This window comes from Ranitomeya imitator, chromosome 10 (genome assembly GCF_032444005.1).
Source record: "Ranitomeya imitator isolate aRanImi1 chromosome 10, aRanImi1.pri, whole genome shotgun sequence".
Classification (NCBI taxonomy): Eukaryota; Metazoa; Chordata; class Amphibia; order Anura; family Dendrobatidae; genus Ranitomeya; species Ranitomeya imitator.
Window position 1 is genome coordinate 96511558 of NC_091291.1, and position 18897 is coordinate 96530454.

Below are 18897 nucleotides of genomic sequence, written 5' to 3' on the forward strand. Positions count from 1 at the left end.
TAGTCTGAGGATGGAAAGCCGAGGAAAAAGACAAGTCAATGCCCATCCTACCACAAAAGGCTCGCCAAAACCTCGAAACAAACTGGGAACCTCTGTCAGAAACGATATTCTCTGGAATGCCATGTAAACGAACCACATGCTGGAAGAACAATGGCACCAAATCAGAGGAGGAAGGTAATTTAGACAAGGGTACCAAATGGACCATCTTAGAGAAGCGATCACAGACCACCCAAATGACTGACATCTTTTGAGAGACGGGAAGATCTGAAATAAAATCCATAGAGATATGTGTCCAAGGCCTCTTCGAGACCGGCAAGGGCAAAAGCAACCCACTGGCATGAGAACAGCAGGGCTTAGCCCGAGCACAAATCCCACAGGACTGCACAAAAGAACGCACATCCCGCGACAGAGATGGCCACCAAAAGGATCTAGCCACTAACTCTCTGGTACCAAAGATTCCAGGATGACCAGCCAACACCGAACAATGAACCTCAGAGATAACTTTATTCGTCCACCTATCAGGGACAAACAGTTTCTCCGCTGGGCAACGATCAGGTTTATTAGCCTGAAATTTTTGCAGCACCCGCCGCAAATCAGGGGAGATGGCAGACACAATTACTCCCTCTTTGAGGATACCCGCCGGCTCAGATAAACCCGGAGAGTTGGGCACAAAACTCCTAGACAGAGCATCCGCCTTCACATTTTTAGAGCCCGGAAGGTACGAAATCACAAAGTCAAAACGGGCAAAAAACAACGACCAACGAGCCTGTCTAGGATTCAACCGCTTGGCAGACTCGAGATAAGTCAAGTTCTTATGATCAGTCAAGACCACCACGCGATGCTTTGCTCCTTCAAGCCAATGATGCCACTCCTCGAATGCCCACTTCATGGCCAGCAACTCTCGATTGCCCACATCATAATTTCGCTCAGCAGGCGAAAACTTCCTGGAAAAGAAGGCGCATGGTTTCATCACCGAGCAATCAGAACTTCTCTGCGACAAAACAGCCCCTGCTCCAATCTCAGAAGCATCAACCTCGACCTGGAATGGAAGCGAAACATCTGGTTGACACAACACAGGGGCAGAAGAAAAACGACGCTTCAACTCTTGAAAAGCTTCCACAGCAGCAGAAGACCAATTGACCACATCAGCACCCTTCTTGGTCAAATCGGTCAATGGTTTAGCAATACTAGAAAAATTGCAGATGAAGCGACGATAAAAATTAGCAAAGGCCAGGAACTTTTGCAGACTTTTCAGAGATGTCGGCTGAGTCCAATCATGGATGGCTTGGACCTTAACAGGGTCCATCTCGATAGTAGAAGGGGAAAAGATGAACCCCAAAAATGAAACCTTCTGAACACCAAAGAGACACTTTGATCCCTTCACAAACAAAGAATTAGCACGCAGGACCTGAAACACCGTTCTGACCTGCTTCACATGAGACTCCCAATCATCCGAGAAGATCAAAATGTCATCCAAGTACACAATCAGGAATTTATCCAGGTACTCTCGGAAGATGTCATGCATAAAGGACTGAAACACCGATGGAGCATTGGCAAGTCCGAAAGGCATAACTAGGTACTCAAAATGGCCCTCGGGCGTATTAAATGCAGTTTTCCATTCATCGCCCCGCTTAATACGCACAAGATTATACGCACTACGAAGATCTATCTTGGTGAACCAACTAGCCCCCTTAATCCGAGCAAACAAATCAGATAACAACGGCAAGGGGTACTGAAATTTAACCGTGATCTTATTTAGAAGGCGGTAATCTATACAAGGTCTCAGCGAACCATCCTTCTTGGCCACAAAAAAGAACCCTGCTCCTAATGGCGACGACAATGGGCGAATATGCCCCTTCTCCAAGGACTCCTTCACATAACTCCGCATAGCGGCGTGCTCAGGCACAGATAAATTAAACAGTCGACCTTTTGGGAATTTACTACCAGGAATCAAATCGATAGCACAATCACAATCCCTATGCGGAGGTAGGGTATCGGACTTGGGCTCATCAAATACATCCTGGTAATCAGACAAGAACTCTGGAACCTCAGAAGGGGTGGATGATGAAATAGTCAGAAATGGGACATCACCATGTACCCCCTGACAACCCCAGCTGGACACAGACATGGATTTCCAATCTAATACTGGATTATGGACTTGTAGCCATGGCAACCCCAACACGACCACATCATGCAGATTATGCAACACCAGAAAGCGAATAACCTCTTGATGTGCAGGAGCCATGCACATGGTCAGCTGGGTCCAGTACTGAGGCTTATTCTTGGCCAAAGGCGTAGCATCAATTCCTCTCAATGGAATAGGACACTGCAAGGGCTCCAAGAAAAGCCCACAACGCCTAGCATACTCCAAGTCCATCAAATTCAGGGCAGCGCCTGAATCCACAAATGCCATGACAGAATACGATGTCAAAGAGCAGATCAAGGTAACGGACGGAAGAAATTTTGACTGTACCGTACCAATGGTGAATTACAAAGAAGGCAACATGAGGCAACATAGTTTTAGGACAATTGTATAAGTATAAAAATATCATAAATTAGTAACTAATTGTCCAAAAGAAGTACCAAAGCCATGGATATCAAAAATAATGATAGACTAGCTATCAAACGATACATGGGGGGGGGGAGAACAAACTCCAAAAGATAGCCAAAGTCTATAAAAATGCTTTATTAGTGCAGGGCATGAGAGTGGTGACAGCAACAAGAAGTCACCAGACGGAATAGAAAGCAAGGGTACTGGGAAACCACAAAATGCCATTTAAGAAATGTAAGATGTATAGAACATAATCATAATAGGTATTCCCGGGCGAGAGTACATAACAACCATTGTAAGGTGCAACATAGGGAAATATAAGAGATAAACATACCAGATAAACATGTACATATACGTCATCCCAGCTCAGCAAAACAGGAGCTGGATGTATAACCAAGTATAATCAATACTGACGAAGGTTTCCCGAAACGCGCGTTGGGGCGGGCGCTGGGACCCACTATCTGCCTGCACTTGCTGTTATCTCCCGGGTGATGTATTTATTTATTATTGTTAATGTAATATAGGTCATATTGATTATACTTGGTTATACATCCAGCTCCTGTTTTGCTGAGCTGGGATGACGTATATGTACATGTTTATCTGGTATGTTTATCTCTTATATTTCCCTATGTTGCACCTTACAATGGTTGTTATGTACTCTCGCCCGGGAATACCTATTATGATTATGTTCTATACATCTTACATTTCTTAAATGGCATTTTGTGGTTTCCCAGTACCCTTGCTTTCTATTCCGTCTGGTGACTTCTTGTTGCTGTCACCACTCTCATGCCCTGCACTAATAAAGCATTTTTATAGACTTTGGCTATCTTTTGGAGTTTGTTCTCCCCCCCCCCACGTACCAATGGTGGCAGACCTAGCGAACCGCTTAGTGCGCTTAGGACAATCAGAGATAGCATGAGTGGAATCACCACAGTAGAAACACAGCCCATTCAGACGTCTGTGTTCTTGCCGTTCAACTCTGGTCAAAGTCCTATCGCACTGCATAGGCTCAGGTTTAAGCTCAGGTAATACCGCCAAATGGTGCACAGATTTACGCTCACGCAAGCGTCGACCGATCTGAATGGCCAAAGACATAGACTCATTCAGACCAGCAGGCATAGGAAATCCCACCATGACATCCTTAAGGGCTTCAGAGAGACCCTTTCTGAAAATAGCTGCGAGCGCACCTTCATTCCATTGAGTGAGTACGGACCACTTTCTAAATTTCTGACAATATACCTCTATCTCATCCTGACCCTGACACAGAGCCAGCAAATTTTTCTCTGCCTGATCCACTGAATTAGGTTCATCGTACAGCAATCCGAGAGCCAGGAAAAACGCATCGATATTACTTAATGCAGGATCTCCTGACGCAAGAGAAAATGCCCAGTCCTGAGGGTCGCCACGTAAAAAAGAAATAATGATCCTAACTTGTTGAACTGGGTCACCAGAGGAGCGAGGTTTCAAAGCCAGAAATAGTTTACAATTATTTTTGAAACTCAAAAATTTAGTTCTATCTCCAAAAAACAAATCAGGAATAGGAATTCTCGGTTCTAACATAGAACTCTGAACCACAAAGTCTTGAATATTTTGTACTCTTGCCGTGAGCTGATCCACACAGGAAGACAGACCTTTAATGTCCATCGCTACACCTGTGTCCTGAACCACCCAAATGTCTAGGGGAAAAAAAAGGAAAAAAAAAAAAAAGGCAAAACACAGTGCAGAGAAAAAAAATTGTCTCAGAACTTCTTTTTTCCCTCTATTGAGAATCATTAGTACTTTAGGCCTCCAGTACTGTTATGATAAGGTAATTCAGTACCACAATGGACATAGAGGTCAGAGCACATACAGTGACCTGACAATAACCCAAAAACATTGAACGAGCTCTGAGACGTGGGAACTCTGCTGACCGCAATCCCTAATCCTCTCCAACCACACTAGAGGCAGCCGTGGATTGCGCCTAACGCTCCATATGCAACTCGGCACAGCCTGAGAAACTAGCTAGCCTGAAGATAGAAAATAAGCCTACCTTGCCTCAGAGAAATACCCCAAAGGAAAAGGCAGCCCCCACATATAATGACTGTGAGTTAAAATGAGAAGACAAACGTAGAGATGAAATAGATTTAGCAAAGTGAGACCCGACTTTCTGAACAGAGCGAGGATAGGAAAGGTAACTTTGCGGTCAACACAAAACCCTACAAAAACCACGCAAAGGAGGCAAAAAGACCCTCCGTACCGAACTAACGGCACAGAGGTACACCCTCTGCGTCCCAGAGCTTCCAGCAAGCAGGAAAAAACAAATAGACAAGCTGGACAGAAAAAAAAACAGCAAACAAAATAGCAAAGCAGAACTTAGCTATGCAGAGCAGCAGGCCACAGGAACGATCCAGGAGGAAACAGGTCCAATACTAGAACATTGACTGGAGGCCAGGATCAAAGCACTAGGTGGAGTTAAATAGAGCAGCACCTAACGACTTCACCACATCACCTGAGGAAGGAAACTCAGAAGCCGCAGTACCACTTTCCTCCACCAACGGAAGCTCACAGAGAGAATCAGCCGAAGTACCACTTGTGACCACAGGAGGGAGCTCTGCCACAGAATTCACAACAACTCTGTATACGAGGAATGCTCTTGTACATAGTCATACATACTAATTTCGCAGGCTGCTCCCTGGTAGCCGGGTTTACAGGTGCAGAGTCCATCCCTTTTACCACACTCCAGCGCATTGCTCTGCACACAAGCGCACTCCTTTGAACAGCCGGGTCCATATGTCCATTTTGGGCAAGCTGAAATAAAAAGAACGGTGAGAAATAACAGATTTTCTATAATTTCCTTCTACATTTTTCCTGACCTGTAACCTATAAAGCCACGCCCACTAGATAAGTCCCACCCCTGCAGATCCATCAACTAAATAATAACTAAAAACAACTTTTTTCCAACTTTTTCCAGCAGATTTGATCATTTCCGGTGCTTGCAGTTGTCCCAGAGGACACTTTTGTGGTTGATATAAGACATAGTAACCAGACCTCACTATGAAGGACTCACCTAAGTGGCAGTAGCGCCCGTAGAGGCCGGCCTCGCACAGACAGGCTCCGTGGATCTTGTGGCATCGGCCCTTGTTGGCGCAGTTACATTTTTTCTTACAGGTTTTACCATAGAACCCTTTAGGGCAACCTATAGGAGAGGAAAAAAAATGAACATGTCAGCAAACAGTCCAAGAGATGGAGAACATTTCTATTTTGCAAGTTGGAGAAAGTGACAAATGGCGGCCTGCATCCGCTGATGGGCTCCCATAGGAATGGCGTCCTCTTCATTTCTCCAACACCGTCCTGTCTGATGATCAGATCTTTACAGCACAGCCCAGAAGTAATTCCTAGTATATAAGAACATCATAGATGGTGCCCAGTTTCCCAGGTGTAGACCCTTACCATCCTCACAGAACTCCCCGCTCACTCCTCGGGGGCAGCGGCACTGGCCGGTGATGGCGTCACACGTTCCACCATTTTTACAGTTACATTTCTGCGTGCAATTCAGACCAAACGTTCCTTCTGGGCAAGCTAGGAAAGAGAAAAGTAACGAGTAATAACGATGGTGGACGGCATCTGTGCGGTGCGAAACGGCCACCATTGGAGCGAGAAAGCCTCCATTCATCACAGCGCTATGTGTACAGAAACGGACGGCTCGAAATCCTCATTATAAAGCAATAGTGCTGTAATGAGAAAGCTCTACAGTGGGGGCAATGGAAACACATTGCTTTACAATGAGCTTTCTACTTTTTAGAAATGGTTACACTTTTTGCACATTTTTCTAGTCCCATGGAGAGACATTAAGCTTTGATTTTATAGCAATTGTACACAAGCCGGCGGCTGTGCCTACTAATTTGTACAGGCGCCCATCTAGTAATTTGTACAGGTGCCCATCTAGTTTATTCTGGTCAGTTAGATAGGTTGGTATTTTTTTTATCATGATTAGACCAAATATGTTTTTGTTTTTTTTAAATATTTAAATTTCATTCTGTTATTTTTATTATATAAACATATTTTTAAAAACTTTTTTTTTCCCATTTTTACCTGATTTTTTTGTTCCCTTGGGTGACTTGAACCTGCAATCATTCTATTGTTTATACTAAATACTGCAAATCCAAAGTTTTAGTTGAGCTTCACAGGAAGGATAGTAAGGCAGTTATGAAAGCCTACAGCAGTCTCCTAACCGCCATGGTAATCCACCAGCTCTCCGATTGCAGCGGCTTTTAAAGCACCGCTCCAGAGGGTTTTTTTTTTTAAATTTACCTCTGGAGTGGTGCTTCTAATCTAAGGTCCCTAGTCTCATACTTACCTTCCGCCGTCTTCACCTATCCCCGTCGCTCTGGTTGGCCTCCGGCAGTTTGTGACCTGCTGGATCGCTCCACTGTTCCATGAAGCGAGTGAGATGTCACTTTTCAATGCAAGTCTATGAGATCCTCATTCTGGCTCCTAAACTTCCAACAAGAGCTTGTGGCCAATACCTCTGAGTCCCATCCAGTCCCATCAAGTTGCAGTCACAAGATGGACCGGAGAGGCGCTGATAAAAGGTGAAGATGCCAGCGAGTAAGTATAATACTACGAGCAGGAACCTTAGACTAGAACCACCACTTCCACACCCTGGAATGGTGCTTTAAGTGGTTAAACAGTAGCAACTGGAGTGTGCTCTGGTCACTACCATTACAGGCAGATGTCGGCAATGTAACACAGCCAGCATCTGCCCCATATGAAGCGCCCTCAGCTTCTGAGCCGGCTTTATTCTTTGCTTAACATCCTTTGACAAAAATGTACACCATTGGTTGGAAAAAAAATGCAAAAAATATTGCAAAAGGATGTGGTTTATTGAAAGTCCTCTCCAATTTTAGAAGGGCGCCCAGCAAGCCTTACACTTGGATTTTAACCTTACAATATACATGTCGTCGCCTGTGCTTAAATCTAGGCACAGGTTCCCGACAAACCTTTCCCAAGGTCTCTAGGCCAGAAAGCCACCCCAGAGCCTAGTGAGAGCCAGTCTTACTCCTGAATTCCACCCTTATGTCGGCTAAGACCCTCAGTTTAGCTCTGTCCACTCACTTTTACAAGAGACACCCTATGGGGCACTGGTGGACAGATGAGGGCCCCTGTACAGGAACAGTAGATGGGCCCTTTGCAGACCAATAGATCATCATAATGCACAATTCCACCTGCTTTGGAGCTGGATGTGGCCCCCTTATCTTCTGGATAATGATATGTCCGTCATTGCTCTGGGGTATGCTCATCAATATAGGATTGTCCCTACCACGCAAATTTCCCAGAACAAGAGTTCAATGCAAATTTCCAAAAATCCTATTTATACTTTGTGGTTCATTGTATGCTGCAAATACTACAGAGGAGGAACTCCGCGCCCATCCACTACTGTGAGTGGTGACATTGGGCCTCAGTAAGTCATATATCAGCCAACAGTCGGGATGTTAACACTTTAGATGTCATAATCTCCTTCACGCTAAGCAGACCATAAAGCTGTTCCGCCAATTATTTAAAGCAGACTAATAAGCCCCACACACGCACAGGACCCCGAGGTTAGGGAATCCGGGCCAATAAAAGCAAACGCTCGTCATGATTTCAAGATTTATGAGTCTGGTGTCATGAAAAAACAATGACGTCTATGACAGTGAAATTATAAGAGGGTCACTCCATGTCTGACGCCACTTTTTACATATGCATTTGTAGTTGGGACCGAAGATTTTGAGTTTATTTTCTAATTTTCTCCTCTGTTTAGCAACAACAAAGCCATCGTGATATGATTGAAATGTAGACTTTCAGCTTTAGTTTAAAGTAGGGTTGAGCGAAACGGGTCGTTCATTTTCAAAAGTCGCCGACTTTTGGCAAAGTCGGGTTTCATGAAACCCGATCCGACCCCTGTGCGGGGTCGGCCATGCGGCACGCGACTTTCGCGCCAAAGTCGCGTTTCAATGACGCGAAAAGCGCCATTTCTCAGCCAATGAAGGTAAACGCAGAGTGTGGGCAGCGTGATGACATAGGTCCTGGTCCCCACCATCTTAGAGAAGGGCATTGCAGTGATTGGCTTGCTGTCCGCGGCGTCACAGGGGCTATAAAGAGGCGTTCCCGCCGACCGCCATGTTACTGCTGCTGATCTGAGCTTAGGGAGAGGTTGCTGCCGCTTCGTCAGAAGCAGGGATAGCGTTAGGCAGGGTCCATTAACCACCAAACCGCTTGTGCTGTAGCGATTTCCACTGCCCAACACCACCTTCGGTGTGCAGGGACAGTGGAAGCTACATTTTTTTTTTTTTCCTCAGCGCTGTAGCTCATTGGGCTGCCCTAGAAGGCTCCCTGATAGCTGCATTGCTGTGTGCACGCCGCTGTGCAAACCAACTGCTTTTTTCAAAGCACAAATCCTCTTGTTCCTTCCTTTCTGCACAGCTATCTTTTTTGTTTGTCCACACTTTTTATTTAATTTGTGCATCAGTCCACTCCTTATTGCTGCCTGCCATACCTGGCTGAGATTACTGCAGGGAGATAGTAATTGAAGGACACTCCCTGTTTTTTTTTTTTTTTTTGTGGGAGATTAAGATTGACATTTCTGCTAGAGTGCCATCCCTGTCTGTGTCATCTCTCACTCAGTGGGCCATAGAAAGCCTATTTATTTTTTTGCTTGATTTGGGTTATAAAATCTACCTGAAAAAATCACTACATCAATCAGTGGGAGAAAAATATTGGCCTCAGGGCTTGTGTGCCACTCTTGACTCCTGTGTGCATCATCACTCACTCAGTGGGCCATAGAAAGCCTATTTATTTTTTTGCTTGATTTTGGTTCTAAAATCTACCTGAAAAAATCATTACATCAATCAGTGGGAGAAAAATATTGGCCTCAGGGCTTGTGTGCCACTCCTGACTCCTGTGTGCATCATCACTCACTCAGTGGGCCATAGAAAGCCCTTTTTTTTTTTTTTTTTGCTTTATTTGGGTTCTAAATTCTACCTGAAAAAATCAATAAATCAATCAGTGGGAGATTAATATTGGCCTTTGGGCTTGTGTGCCAGTCCTAAGCGTGCCATCTCTCTCTCTCAGATAGTGGGCCATAGAAAGCCTATTTATTTATTTATTTTTTTATTGGGTTTATAAATTTTCCCTGGAAAAAAAAAAAAAAAGTGGGAGATTAATATTGGCCTCTGGGCTTGTGTGCCAGTCCTGAGCGTGCCATCTCTCTCACAAATAGTGGGCCATAGAAAGCCTATTTATTTATTTTTTTTGGTTTTATAAATTCTCCCTTAAAAAAAAAAGGGAGATTAATATTGGCCTTTGGGCTTGTGTGCCAGTCCTAAGCGTGCCATCTCTCTCTGTCTCTCAGATAGTGGGCCATAGAAAGCCTATTTATTATTTTTTTTATTGGGTTTATAAATTTTCCCTGGAACAAAAAAAAAAAGTGGGAGATAAATATTGGCCTCTGGGCTTGTGTGCCACTCCTGACTCCTGTGTGCGTCATCTCTCACTCAGTGGGCCATAGAAAGCCTTTTTTTGTTTTATTTGTTTTCTAAATTCTCACTGAAAAAATCATTTTATTTTCTTTGGTTTCTAAATTCTTCCTGAAAAAAATCATTTTATTCTATTTTTTTTTTTTTCCTAAAGTCTCCCTGAAAAAAAAAACAAAAAAAACAAATCAGTGGGAGATTAATATTGCCCTTTCTGCTTGTGTGCCAGTCTTGACTCCTGGGTGTGCCATCTCTCTCTCCAATTGTGGGCCATAGAAAGCCTATTATTTTTTTAGCTTGATTTGGGTTCCAAAATCTACCTGAAAAAATCACTACATCAATCAGTGGGAGATAAATATTGGCCTCTGGGCTTGTGTGCCACTCCTGACTCCTGTGTGCGTCATCTCTCACTCAGTGGGCCATAGAAAGCCTTTTTTGTTTTATTTGTTTTCTAAATTCTCCCTGAAAAAATCATTTTATTTTATTTGGTTTCTAAATTCTTCCTGAAAAAATCATTTTATTCTATTTTTTTTTCCTAAAGTCTCCCTGAAAAAAAAAAAAAAAAAAACAAATCAGTGGGAGATTAATATTTACATTTGTGCTTCAGTGACAGTCCTGCGTGTGTGGCATCTCTCTCATTTGTTGCCACCAACAACAGAGTGTGTAACATTGTGCCTGATTTTCGTTGTGGTCTCACTCACCTGTAAAGGGGTAGCTAAATCATACTGAAGTTATAGCTCACCGTGTAATTTGTGTGACAGCAACAAATACCGTTAGTTTGTTTACGTTTTTAAAACAATGAGGAAGTATGGTGGAAGAGGTCGTGGCCGGGGGCGTTCATTGTCAGCTGGTAATGAGGGTAGTGGTAGTGGTGGAGCATCAGCTGGTCGTGGGAAAAAAAATATTGCACCTAAGTCTGGAGCTGTGGAGCCAGGTTCGTCGTCTGGCTACACAAGGCCTCGAACACTCCCTTTTCTGGGAGTAGGAAAACCGCTTTTAAAGCCGGAGCAGCAAGAGCAAGTTTTGGCTTATCTTGCTGACTCAGCCTCTAGCTCTTTTGCCTCCTCTCGTGAAACTGGTAAATGTCAAAGCAGCGCGTTGTTAGTGGATGTTCACGGTCAGGGACAAGTCGCTTCCTTGTCCTCTTCAGCAAAAACAACAACAGAGAAGAATGCAGCAGGCGACACAACGGGTTACTCCATGGAGCTCTTTACACATACCGTCCCTGGCTTAGAAAGTGAAGCAGTAAACAGTCCATGCCCATTACAAGTTGAATCTGACATGGAGTGCACTGATGCACAGCCACAGCCAGACTACTATGCTGGTCCTTTGACTCAGACCACAACATTGCCCTCGCAGGGTGCTGATCAAGAATCAGACCCTGATGAGACTATGTTGCCCCATCACGAACGCTATACCACCGACCGACACTGTGACACAGACGAAGTTGCACACGAGCTACAAGAAGAGGTAATAGATGACCCAGTTCTTGACCCCGATTGGCAGCCATTGGGGGAACAGGGTGCAGGCGGCAGCAGTTCTGAAGCCGAGGAGGAGGGGCCGCAGCAGGCATCAACATCGCAACAGGTTCCATCTGCCGGGCCCGTATCTTGCCCAAAACGCGTGGCAAAGCCAAAACCTGTTGGAGGACAGCGTGGCCATCCGGTTAAAGCTCAGTCTGCAATGCCTGAAAAGGTATCCGATGCTAGAAAGAGTGCAGTCTGGCATTTTTTTAAACAACATCCAATTGATCAGCGCAAAGTCATCTGTCAAAAATGTTCAACTACCTTAAGCAGAGGACAGAATCTGAAAAGTCTCAATACAAGTTGCATGCATAGACATTTAACCACCATGCATTTGCAAGCCTGGACTAACTACCAAACGTCCCTTAAGGTTGTAGCACCCTCGGCCAATGAAGCTAGTCAGCAACGCAACATCCCTTCCGGCAGTGTAGGGCCACCATTTTCCGCACCACCTGCAGTATCTGTGCAGGTTTCTTTGCCAGGCCAAAGCAGTCAGGGTCAGGGAATCACCAGTTTCGTAGTAGGAAACACTGCATCTAGGGCACCGGTGGCAACAATACCATCTCCCACCGTCTCTCAGTCTGCCATGTCCACCGGCACCCCCGCTAGTTCCACGATCTCCAGCTCTCCAGTCCAGCTCACCCTACATGAGACTATGGTTAGAAAAAGGAAGTACTTAGCCTCGCATCCGCGTACACAGGGTTTGAACGCACACATAGCTAGACTAATCTCGTTAGAGATGATGCCCTACCGGTTAGTTGAAAGCGAAGCTTTCAAAGCCCTGATGGACTACGCTGTACCACGCTACGAGCTACCCAGTCGACACTTTTTTTCCAGAAAAGCCATCACAGCCCTCCACCAGCATGTTAAAGAGCGCATCGTCCATGCACTCAGGCAATCTGTGAGCACAAAGGTGCACCTGACAACAGATGCATGGACCAGTAGGCATGGCCAGGGACGTTACGTGTCCATCACGGCACACTGGGTAAATGTGGTGGATGCAGGGTCCACAGGGGACAGCAAGTTTGGGACAGTTCTGCCTAGTCCACGGTCTAGGAAACAATTGGCTGTAGCCGTTCGCACCCCCTCCTCCTCCTCTTCGTCCTCCTGCAGAAGCGAGAGCTCGTCCACAGACCGCAGTCGCACAACCACTCCATCCGCAGCTGCCACTGTTGCACACCAGGTCTCCCATTATGGGGCAGCTACTGGCAAACGTCAGCAGGCTGTATTGGCTATGAAGTGTTTGGGCGACAACAGACACACCGCGGAAGTTCTGTCCGAGTTCTTGCAGAAAGAAACGCAGTCGTGGCTGGGCACTGTAGATCTTGAGGCAGGCAAGGTAGTGAGTGATAACGGAAGGAATTTCATGGCTGCCATCTCCCTTTCCCAACTGAAACACATTCCTTGCCTGGCTCACACCTTAAACCTGGTGGTGCAGTGCTTCCTGAAAAGTTATCCGGGGTTATCCGACCTGCTCCTCAAAGTGCGTGGACTTTGCTCACATATCCGCCGTTCGCCCGTACACTCCAGCCGTATGCAGACCTATCAGCGTTCTTTGAACCTTCCCCAGCATCGCCTAATCATAGACGTTGCAACAAGGTGGAACTCAACACTGCACATGCTTCAGAGACTGTGTGAACAGAGGCGGGCTGTTATGTTTTTGTGGGAGGATACACATACACGGGCAGGCAGTAGGATGGCAGACATGGAGTTGTCAGGTGTGCAGTGGTCGAAGATTCAAGACATGTGTCAAGTCCTTCAGTGTTTTGAGGAATGCACACGGCTGGTTAGTGCAGACAACGCCATAATAAGCATGAGCATCCCCCTAATGCGTCTGCTGATGCAAAGTTTGACGCACATAAAGGATCAGGCGTCTGCAGCTGAGGAAGAGGAAAGCCTTGATGACAGTCAGCCATTGTCTGGCCAGGGCAGTGTACAGGACGAGGTAGCGGGCGAAGAGGAGGAGGACGAGGAGGATGATGGGGATGATTATATTTTTAATGAGGAAGCTTTTCCGGGGCCACTGGAAATTGGTGGCGCGGCAAGGCCGAGTTCTGGTTTTTTGAGGGACACAAGTGACGTGGATTTGCCTGAAACTGCCCCTCAACCAAGCACAACCGCAGATTTGAGAACTGGAACTTTGGCCCACATGGCGGATTATGCCTTACGTATCCTCAAAAGGGACACACGCATAACTAAAATGATGAATGATGACGATTACTGGTTGGCCTGCCTCCTTGATCCTCGCTATAAAGGCAAATTGCAAAATATAATGCCACATGAGAACTTGGAATTAATATTAGCAACCAAACAATCAACTCTTGTTAACCGTTTGCTTCTGGCATTCCCTGCACACAGCGCCTGTGATCGTTCTCACACGAGCTGCAGGGGCCAGCAGACCAGAGGAGTTAGAGGGGCAGAAATCAGAAGTGGCGTTGGCCAGAGGGGTTTTCTGACCAGGTTGTTGAGTGATTTTGCTATGACCGCAGACAGGACAGGTACTGCAGCATCAATTCAAAGTGACAGGAGACAACATTTGTCCAGTATGGTTACAAACTATTTTTCATCCCTTATCGATGTTCTCCCTCAACCGTCATTCCCATTTGATTACTGGGCATCAAAATTAGACACCTGGCCAGAATTGGCAGAATATGCATTGCAGGAGCTTGCTTGCCCGGCAGCTAGTGTCCTATCAGAAAGAGTATTCAGTGCTGCAGGTTCAATACTAACAGAAAAAAGGACTCGTCTGGCTACCCAAAATGTAGATGATCTAACCTCATTAAAATGAACCACAACTGGATTTCGAAATCTTTTGCCCCACCTTGCCCGGCTGACACCTAGCTTTCCTATGAAAAGGTCTTGCCTGTGGACTATTCTGAATGCCTTTTCCAATCTTGTAATTTTCTGCACCTGATTGTCCAGCATACGACATGTTTACACCTCACTAAATGGCCAAACTCCCCACACGGGGCCGTGGTATCGACACTTGGCGACAGCACCCGTGAGAGTGCAGTTTGTCTGAAGAGGTGGGTGAGCCCGCTTTTGGTCGACGGCACTGCCACTGGGTCCCTCCTAGTACAATAAAGTGTCTCTGGCGGTGGTGGTGCGCACCCAACGTCAGACACACCGTTGTAATATGAGGGGCCCTGGGCCTGTACCGCCGGCCACAAGACAGTTTCCCCCCACCCCAGCTCAAACAGTGCTCTACCACTTGCAAAATTATCTCACAGCTCCACCAATGTTTAGTCTATGCGCTGACATCCTTCAATGCCTGCCACTGACAATACCATTGTATTGACATTTTTGTTATGTTAGGCCTTCGATGCCTGTCTGTGGTCACTCCTTCCACTAGGCCTCCACTGACCACACCACTGCTGCCCATGTACCCCTGTAACCAATTTAAAATTGCCTACAGCCATGTGTTATTATTTTAGGCCTTCGATGCCTGTCTGTGGTCACTCCTTCCACTAGGCCTCCACTGACCACACCACTGCTGCCCGTGTACCCCTGTAACCAATTTAAAATTGCCTACAGCCATGTGTTATTATTTTAGGCCTTCGATGCCTGTCTGCGGTGACTCCTTCCACTAGGCCTCCACTGACCACACCACTGCTGCCCGTGTACCCCTGTAACCAATTTAAAATTGCCTACAGCCATGTGTTATTATTTTAGGCCTTCGATGCCTGTCTGCGGTGACTCCTTCCACTAGGCCTCCACTGACCACACCACTGCTGCCCGTGTACCCCTGGAACCAATTTAAAATTGCCTACAGCCATGTGTTATTATTTTAGGCCTTCGATGCCTGTCTGCGGTCACTCCTTCCACTAGGCCTCCACTGACCACACCACTGCTGCCCGTGTACCCCTGGAACCAATTTAAAATTGCCTACAGCCATGTGTTATTATTTTAGGCCTTCGATGCCTGTCTGCGGTCACTCCTTCCACTAGGCCTCCACTGACCACACCACTGCTGCCCGTGTACCCCTGGAACCAATTTAAAATTGCCTACAGCCATGTGTTATTATTTTAGGCCTTCGATGCCTGTCTGCGGTCACTCCTTCCACTAGGCCTCCACTGACCACACCACTGCTGCCCGTGTACCCCTGGAACCAATTTAAAATTGCCTACAGCCATGTGTTATTATTTTAGGCCTTCGATGCCTGTCTGCGGTCACTCCTTCCACTAGGCCTCCACTGACCACACCACTGCTGCCCGTGTACCCCTGGAACCAACATCAGAAAATATAAAAATAAGTATTTTGCTTATAAAAAAGAAAATACTGGAGAGATGTCAAATGCAGACATTTTAACATTAAAAACAAACACATACAACAAAAATCTGGTACAGTACTAAAAATGGCCACCAGCTACAATAACTTTCTCCTGCAAGTAGTTAACTGAAAGGTTTTTTCAATTTTAAACACAGATATGGCATCCACCGAGTGTTGTCCTGTCGCGTCTTCTTTATATTATTGCCAAGAAGATGCAAAACAATGAAAATAATAAAATCATTATTTACCAAAAAAATAGAGTAAGTCAAAACCACATTGCAAATAAACATTCATTACAAATAAAGAAGCAGGGCGCGTCCGAGGGTGAGTATATACCTAATAAGAATATAATCACCCTCGGACGCGCCCTGCTTCTTTCCGACAGCCTTCCTTCCTAAGAATCAGCCCTTCCGTGGTGTAGAGAGAGGGTTTGTTACACTCCAAGGTGTTCCCCAGGTTGCCTTTCCTGAGCTTCGATCTTCCGGCTCTCGTTTAGTAGTTGTTGGAAACTACGCTGCATTGGGCCTACAAATTGGATATGGGGTGTAGAGAGATGGTGTGTTCCACTCCAAGGTGTTCCCCAGGTTGCCTTTCCTGAGCTTCGATCTTCCGGCTCTCGTTTAGTAGTTGTTGGAAACTACGCTGCATTAGGCCTACAAATTGGGTATGGGGTGTAGAGAGATGGTGTGTTCCACTGTAGAGAGATGGTGTGTTCCACTCCAAGGTGTTCCCCAGGTTTCCTCGCCAATGCTTCGATCATCATGCTCTCGTTTAGTAGTTGTTGGAAACTATGCTGCATTAGGCCTACAAATTGGGTATGGGGTGTAGAGAGATGGTGTGTTCCACTCCAAGGTGTTCCCCAGGTTTCCTCTCCATTGCTTCGATCTTCATGCTCTCGTTTAGTAGTTGTTGGAAACTACGCTGCATTAGGCCTACAAATTGGGTATGGGGTGTAGAGAGATGGTGTGTTACACTCCAAGGTGTTCCCCAGGTTTCCTCTCCATTGCTTCGATCTTCCGGCTCTCGTTTAGTAGTTGTTGGAAACTACGCTGCATTAGGCCTACAAATTGGGTATGGGGTGTAGAGAGATGGTGTGTTACACTCCAAGGTGTTCCCCAGGTTTCCTCTCCATTGCTTCGATCTTCCGGCTCTCGTTTAGTAGTTGTTGGAAACTACGTTGCATTAGGCCTACAAATTGGGTATGGGGTGTAGAGAGATGGTGTGTTACACTCCAAGGTGTTCCCCAGGTTTCCTCGCCAATGCTTCGATCATCATGCTCTCGTTTAGTAGTTGTTGGAAACTACGCTGCATTAGACCTACAAATTGGGTATGGGGTGTAGAGAGATGGTGTGTTCCACTCCAAGGTGTTCTCCAGGTTGCCTTTCCTGAACTTCTATCTTCAGGCTCTCATTAAATTGTGGTTAAACGGAACAACTGCATTTGGCGTACTAGTTGGTTTGGGGCCTACTATCGGTGTCTGCCGCTCCTTGCTGTTCTCCTGGTTTCCTGTCCTGAAATTCCGTTTTCAGGCGCTCGTTAAGTAGTTGTTAATGTTAGACTGCATTTGGCCTACTAGTTGGGTTGGGGCCTACTATCGGTGTCTGCCACTCCTTGCTGTTCTCCTCCACTGAACAAAGCTGTGCCGCCTGTTTACTACTGTTGCCAATTTTGAACTGCATTTCGACTACTTACTGATTTGGGCCTACTCTCTGTGTCAGCCTCTCATTCCAGTTGTCCTCCACTGCAATGCCCCCTGATTAGTCCTGTGTTACCAATTTTGAACTGCATTTAGCCCACTTTATTCTTTGGGCCTATATCTGTGTTTCCTCCTCATCCTGCCCATTGCCCAGCCAGTGATAGATGAGTCTGCTGGTACATTGACCCATAACGCAACATTTCCCGTGCACGCTACACTGCAAGATTGTGACCCTGCTGAAAGTCAGGTCCCCCTTCCCGCATACCATACCACCTTACACGGGGACAAACAGGAAGGTGCAGATGAAAGTGCAGGTTCCTTCATCAGGTGGGGGGAGGAATACTAGTTGGCGACGTCACTGGCACAGGGCCTCTCATGGTACGCAAAAGTGTTGCTGCCGGTGGGAGGCGCCCCCGCCGTGCAAACACACCGCTGTACTTTGAGGGGCCCTGTGCCAGTGCCAATGCCAACGAGTGGGCCCCCCCTGCTTGCTCAGGTTCACAGCACTTGCAAAGTTGAAATACTTACCTCTCCCTGCTCCACTGCCGTGACGTGGTCCAGATTTCCTGGGCCCACTAATTACTTGAACCAGCCCTACCCACCACAACTTTAGCCAAATGACCCCCAATTTCAAATGCCTTCCAATTATTATGAGGTAAATTACGCTTGACAAGCTTCATTAAGAAGAATGGATGGTTTTGACATTAAAATGGGCACTCTAGGTGTTTTCCTGGCCCCCACTCACTGCCGACTATGCTGCCCCATTGACTTGCATTGGGTTTCGTGTTTCGGTCGATCCCGACTTTACGTCATAATCGGCCGATTTCACTCGACCCGACTTTTGAGATAGTCGGGTTTCGCGAAACCCGGCTCGACTCTAAAAAGGTCAAGGTCGCTCAACTCTAGTTTAAAGGGGTTGTCTAGGACTTCTACAATGAAGGCCTATCCTTAGGATAGGTAATAAATATTGGATTGGTGGGGGTTAACTCCTGGCATACCTGACGATCAGCTGCTCCTGGTGCCGGCAGTGTCCTGGAGTACGCAGTTGCGGAGCTGCATAGCTCCATCAGCTGTATAGTGGCTGCATCTGGGTACTGCACATCTGCCCCAAATCAAATTCAAAGGGGCAGCTGTGGACAGCTGATATAATGAACATTCCAGTTAAATAGCATATTGAAGTCTATGGAAAAGGAAGGCGGAGGAGTAGGCAGCAGATCATGCAGATTCTAATTAATGTATCCCAGAACTGGATTCACAACTACACAGCTCAGTACAGCTGTATAGTGTCCTTTGCTATTTCTTTTTGTGTGTTGCCAAAGGAAAAAGGAACAGGGATCCCTCTCTGGTGAGATGCAGGGAAAGGGAGAG

The 18897-nt window shown here is 46.2% G+C and overlaps 1 protein-coding gene across 2 annotated transcripts in view; it reads right to left on the reverse strand.

Annotated features, from left to right (window-relative positions):
* The window catches only part of MEGF6 (multiple EGF like domains 6), a 506198-nt gene that overhangs the window by 43670 nt on the left and 443631 nt on the right, over window positions 1-18897 (reverse strand). For both annotated transcript variants that reach the window (XM_069741497.1, XM_069741498.1), the window contains 3 exons: window positions 5981-6109; window positions 5598-5726; window positions 5204-5338 (listed from right to left, as the gene is read on the reverse strand). In XM_069741497.1, the coding sequence (XP_069597598.1) occupies window positions 5204-5338; window positions 5598-5726; window positions 5981-6109 (393 nt within the window). The remainder of the gene's footprint in view (window positions 1-5203; window positions 5339-5597; window positions 5727-5980; window positions 6110-18897) is intronic.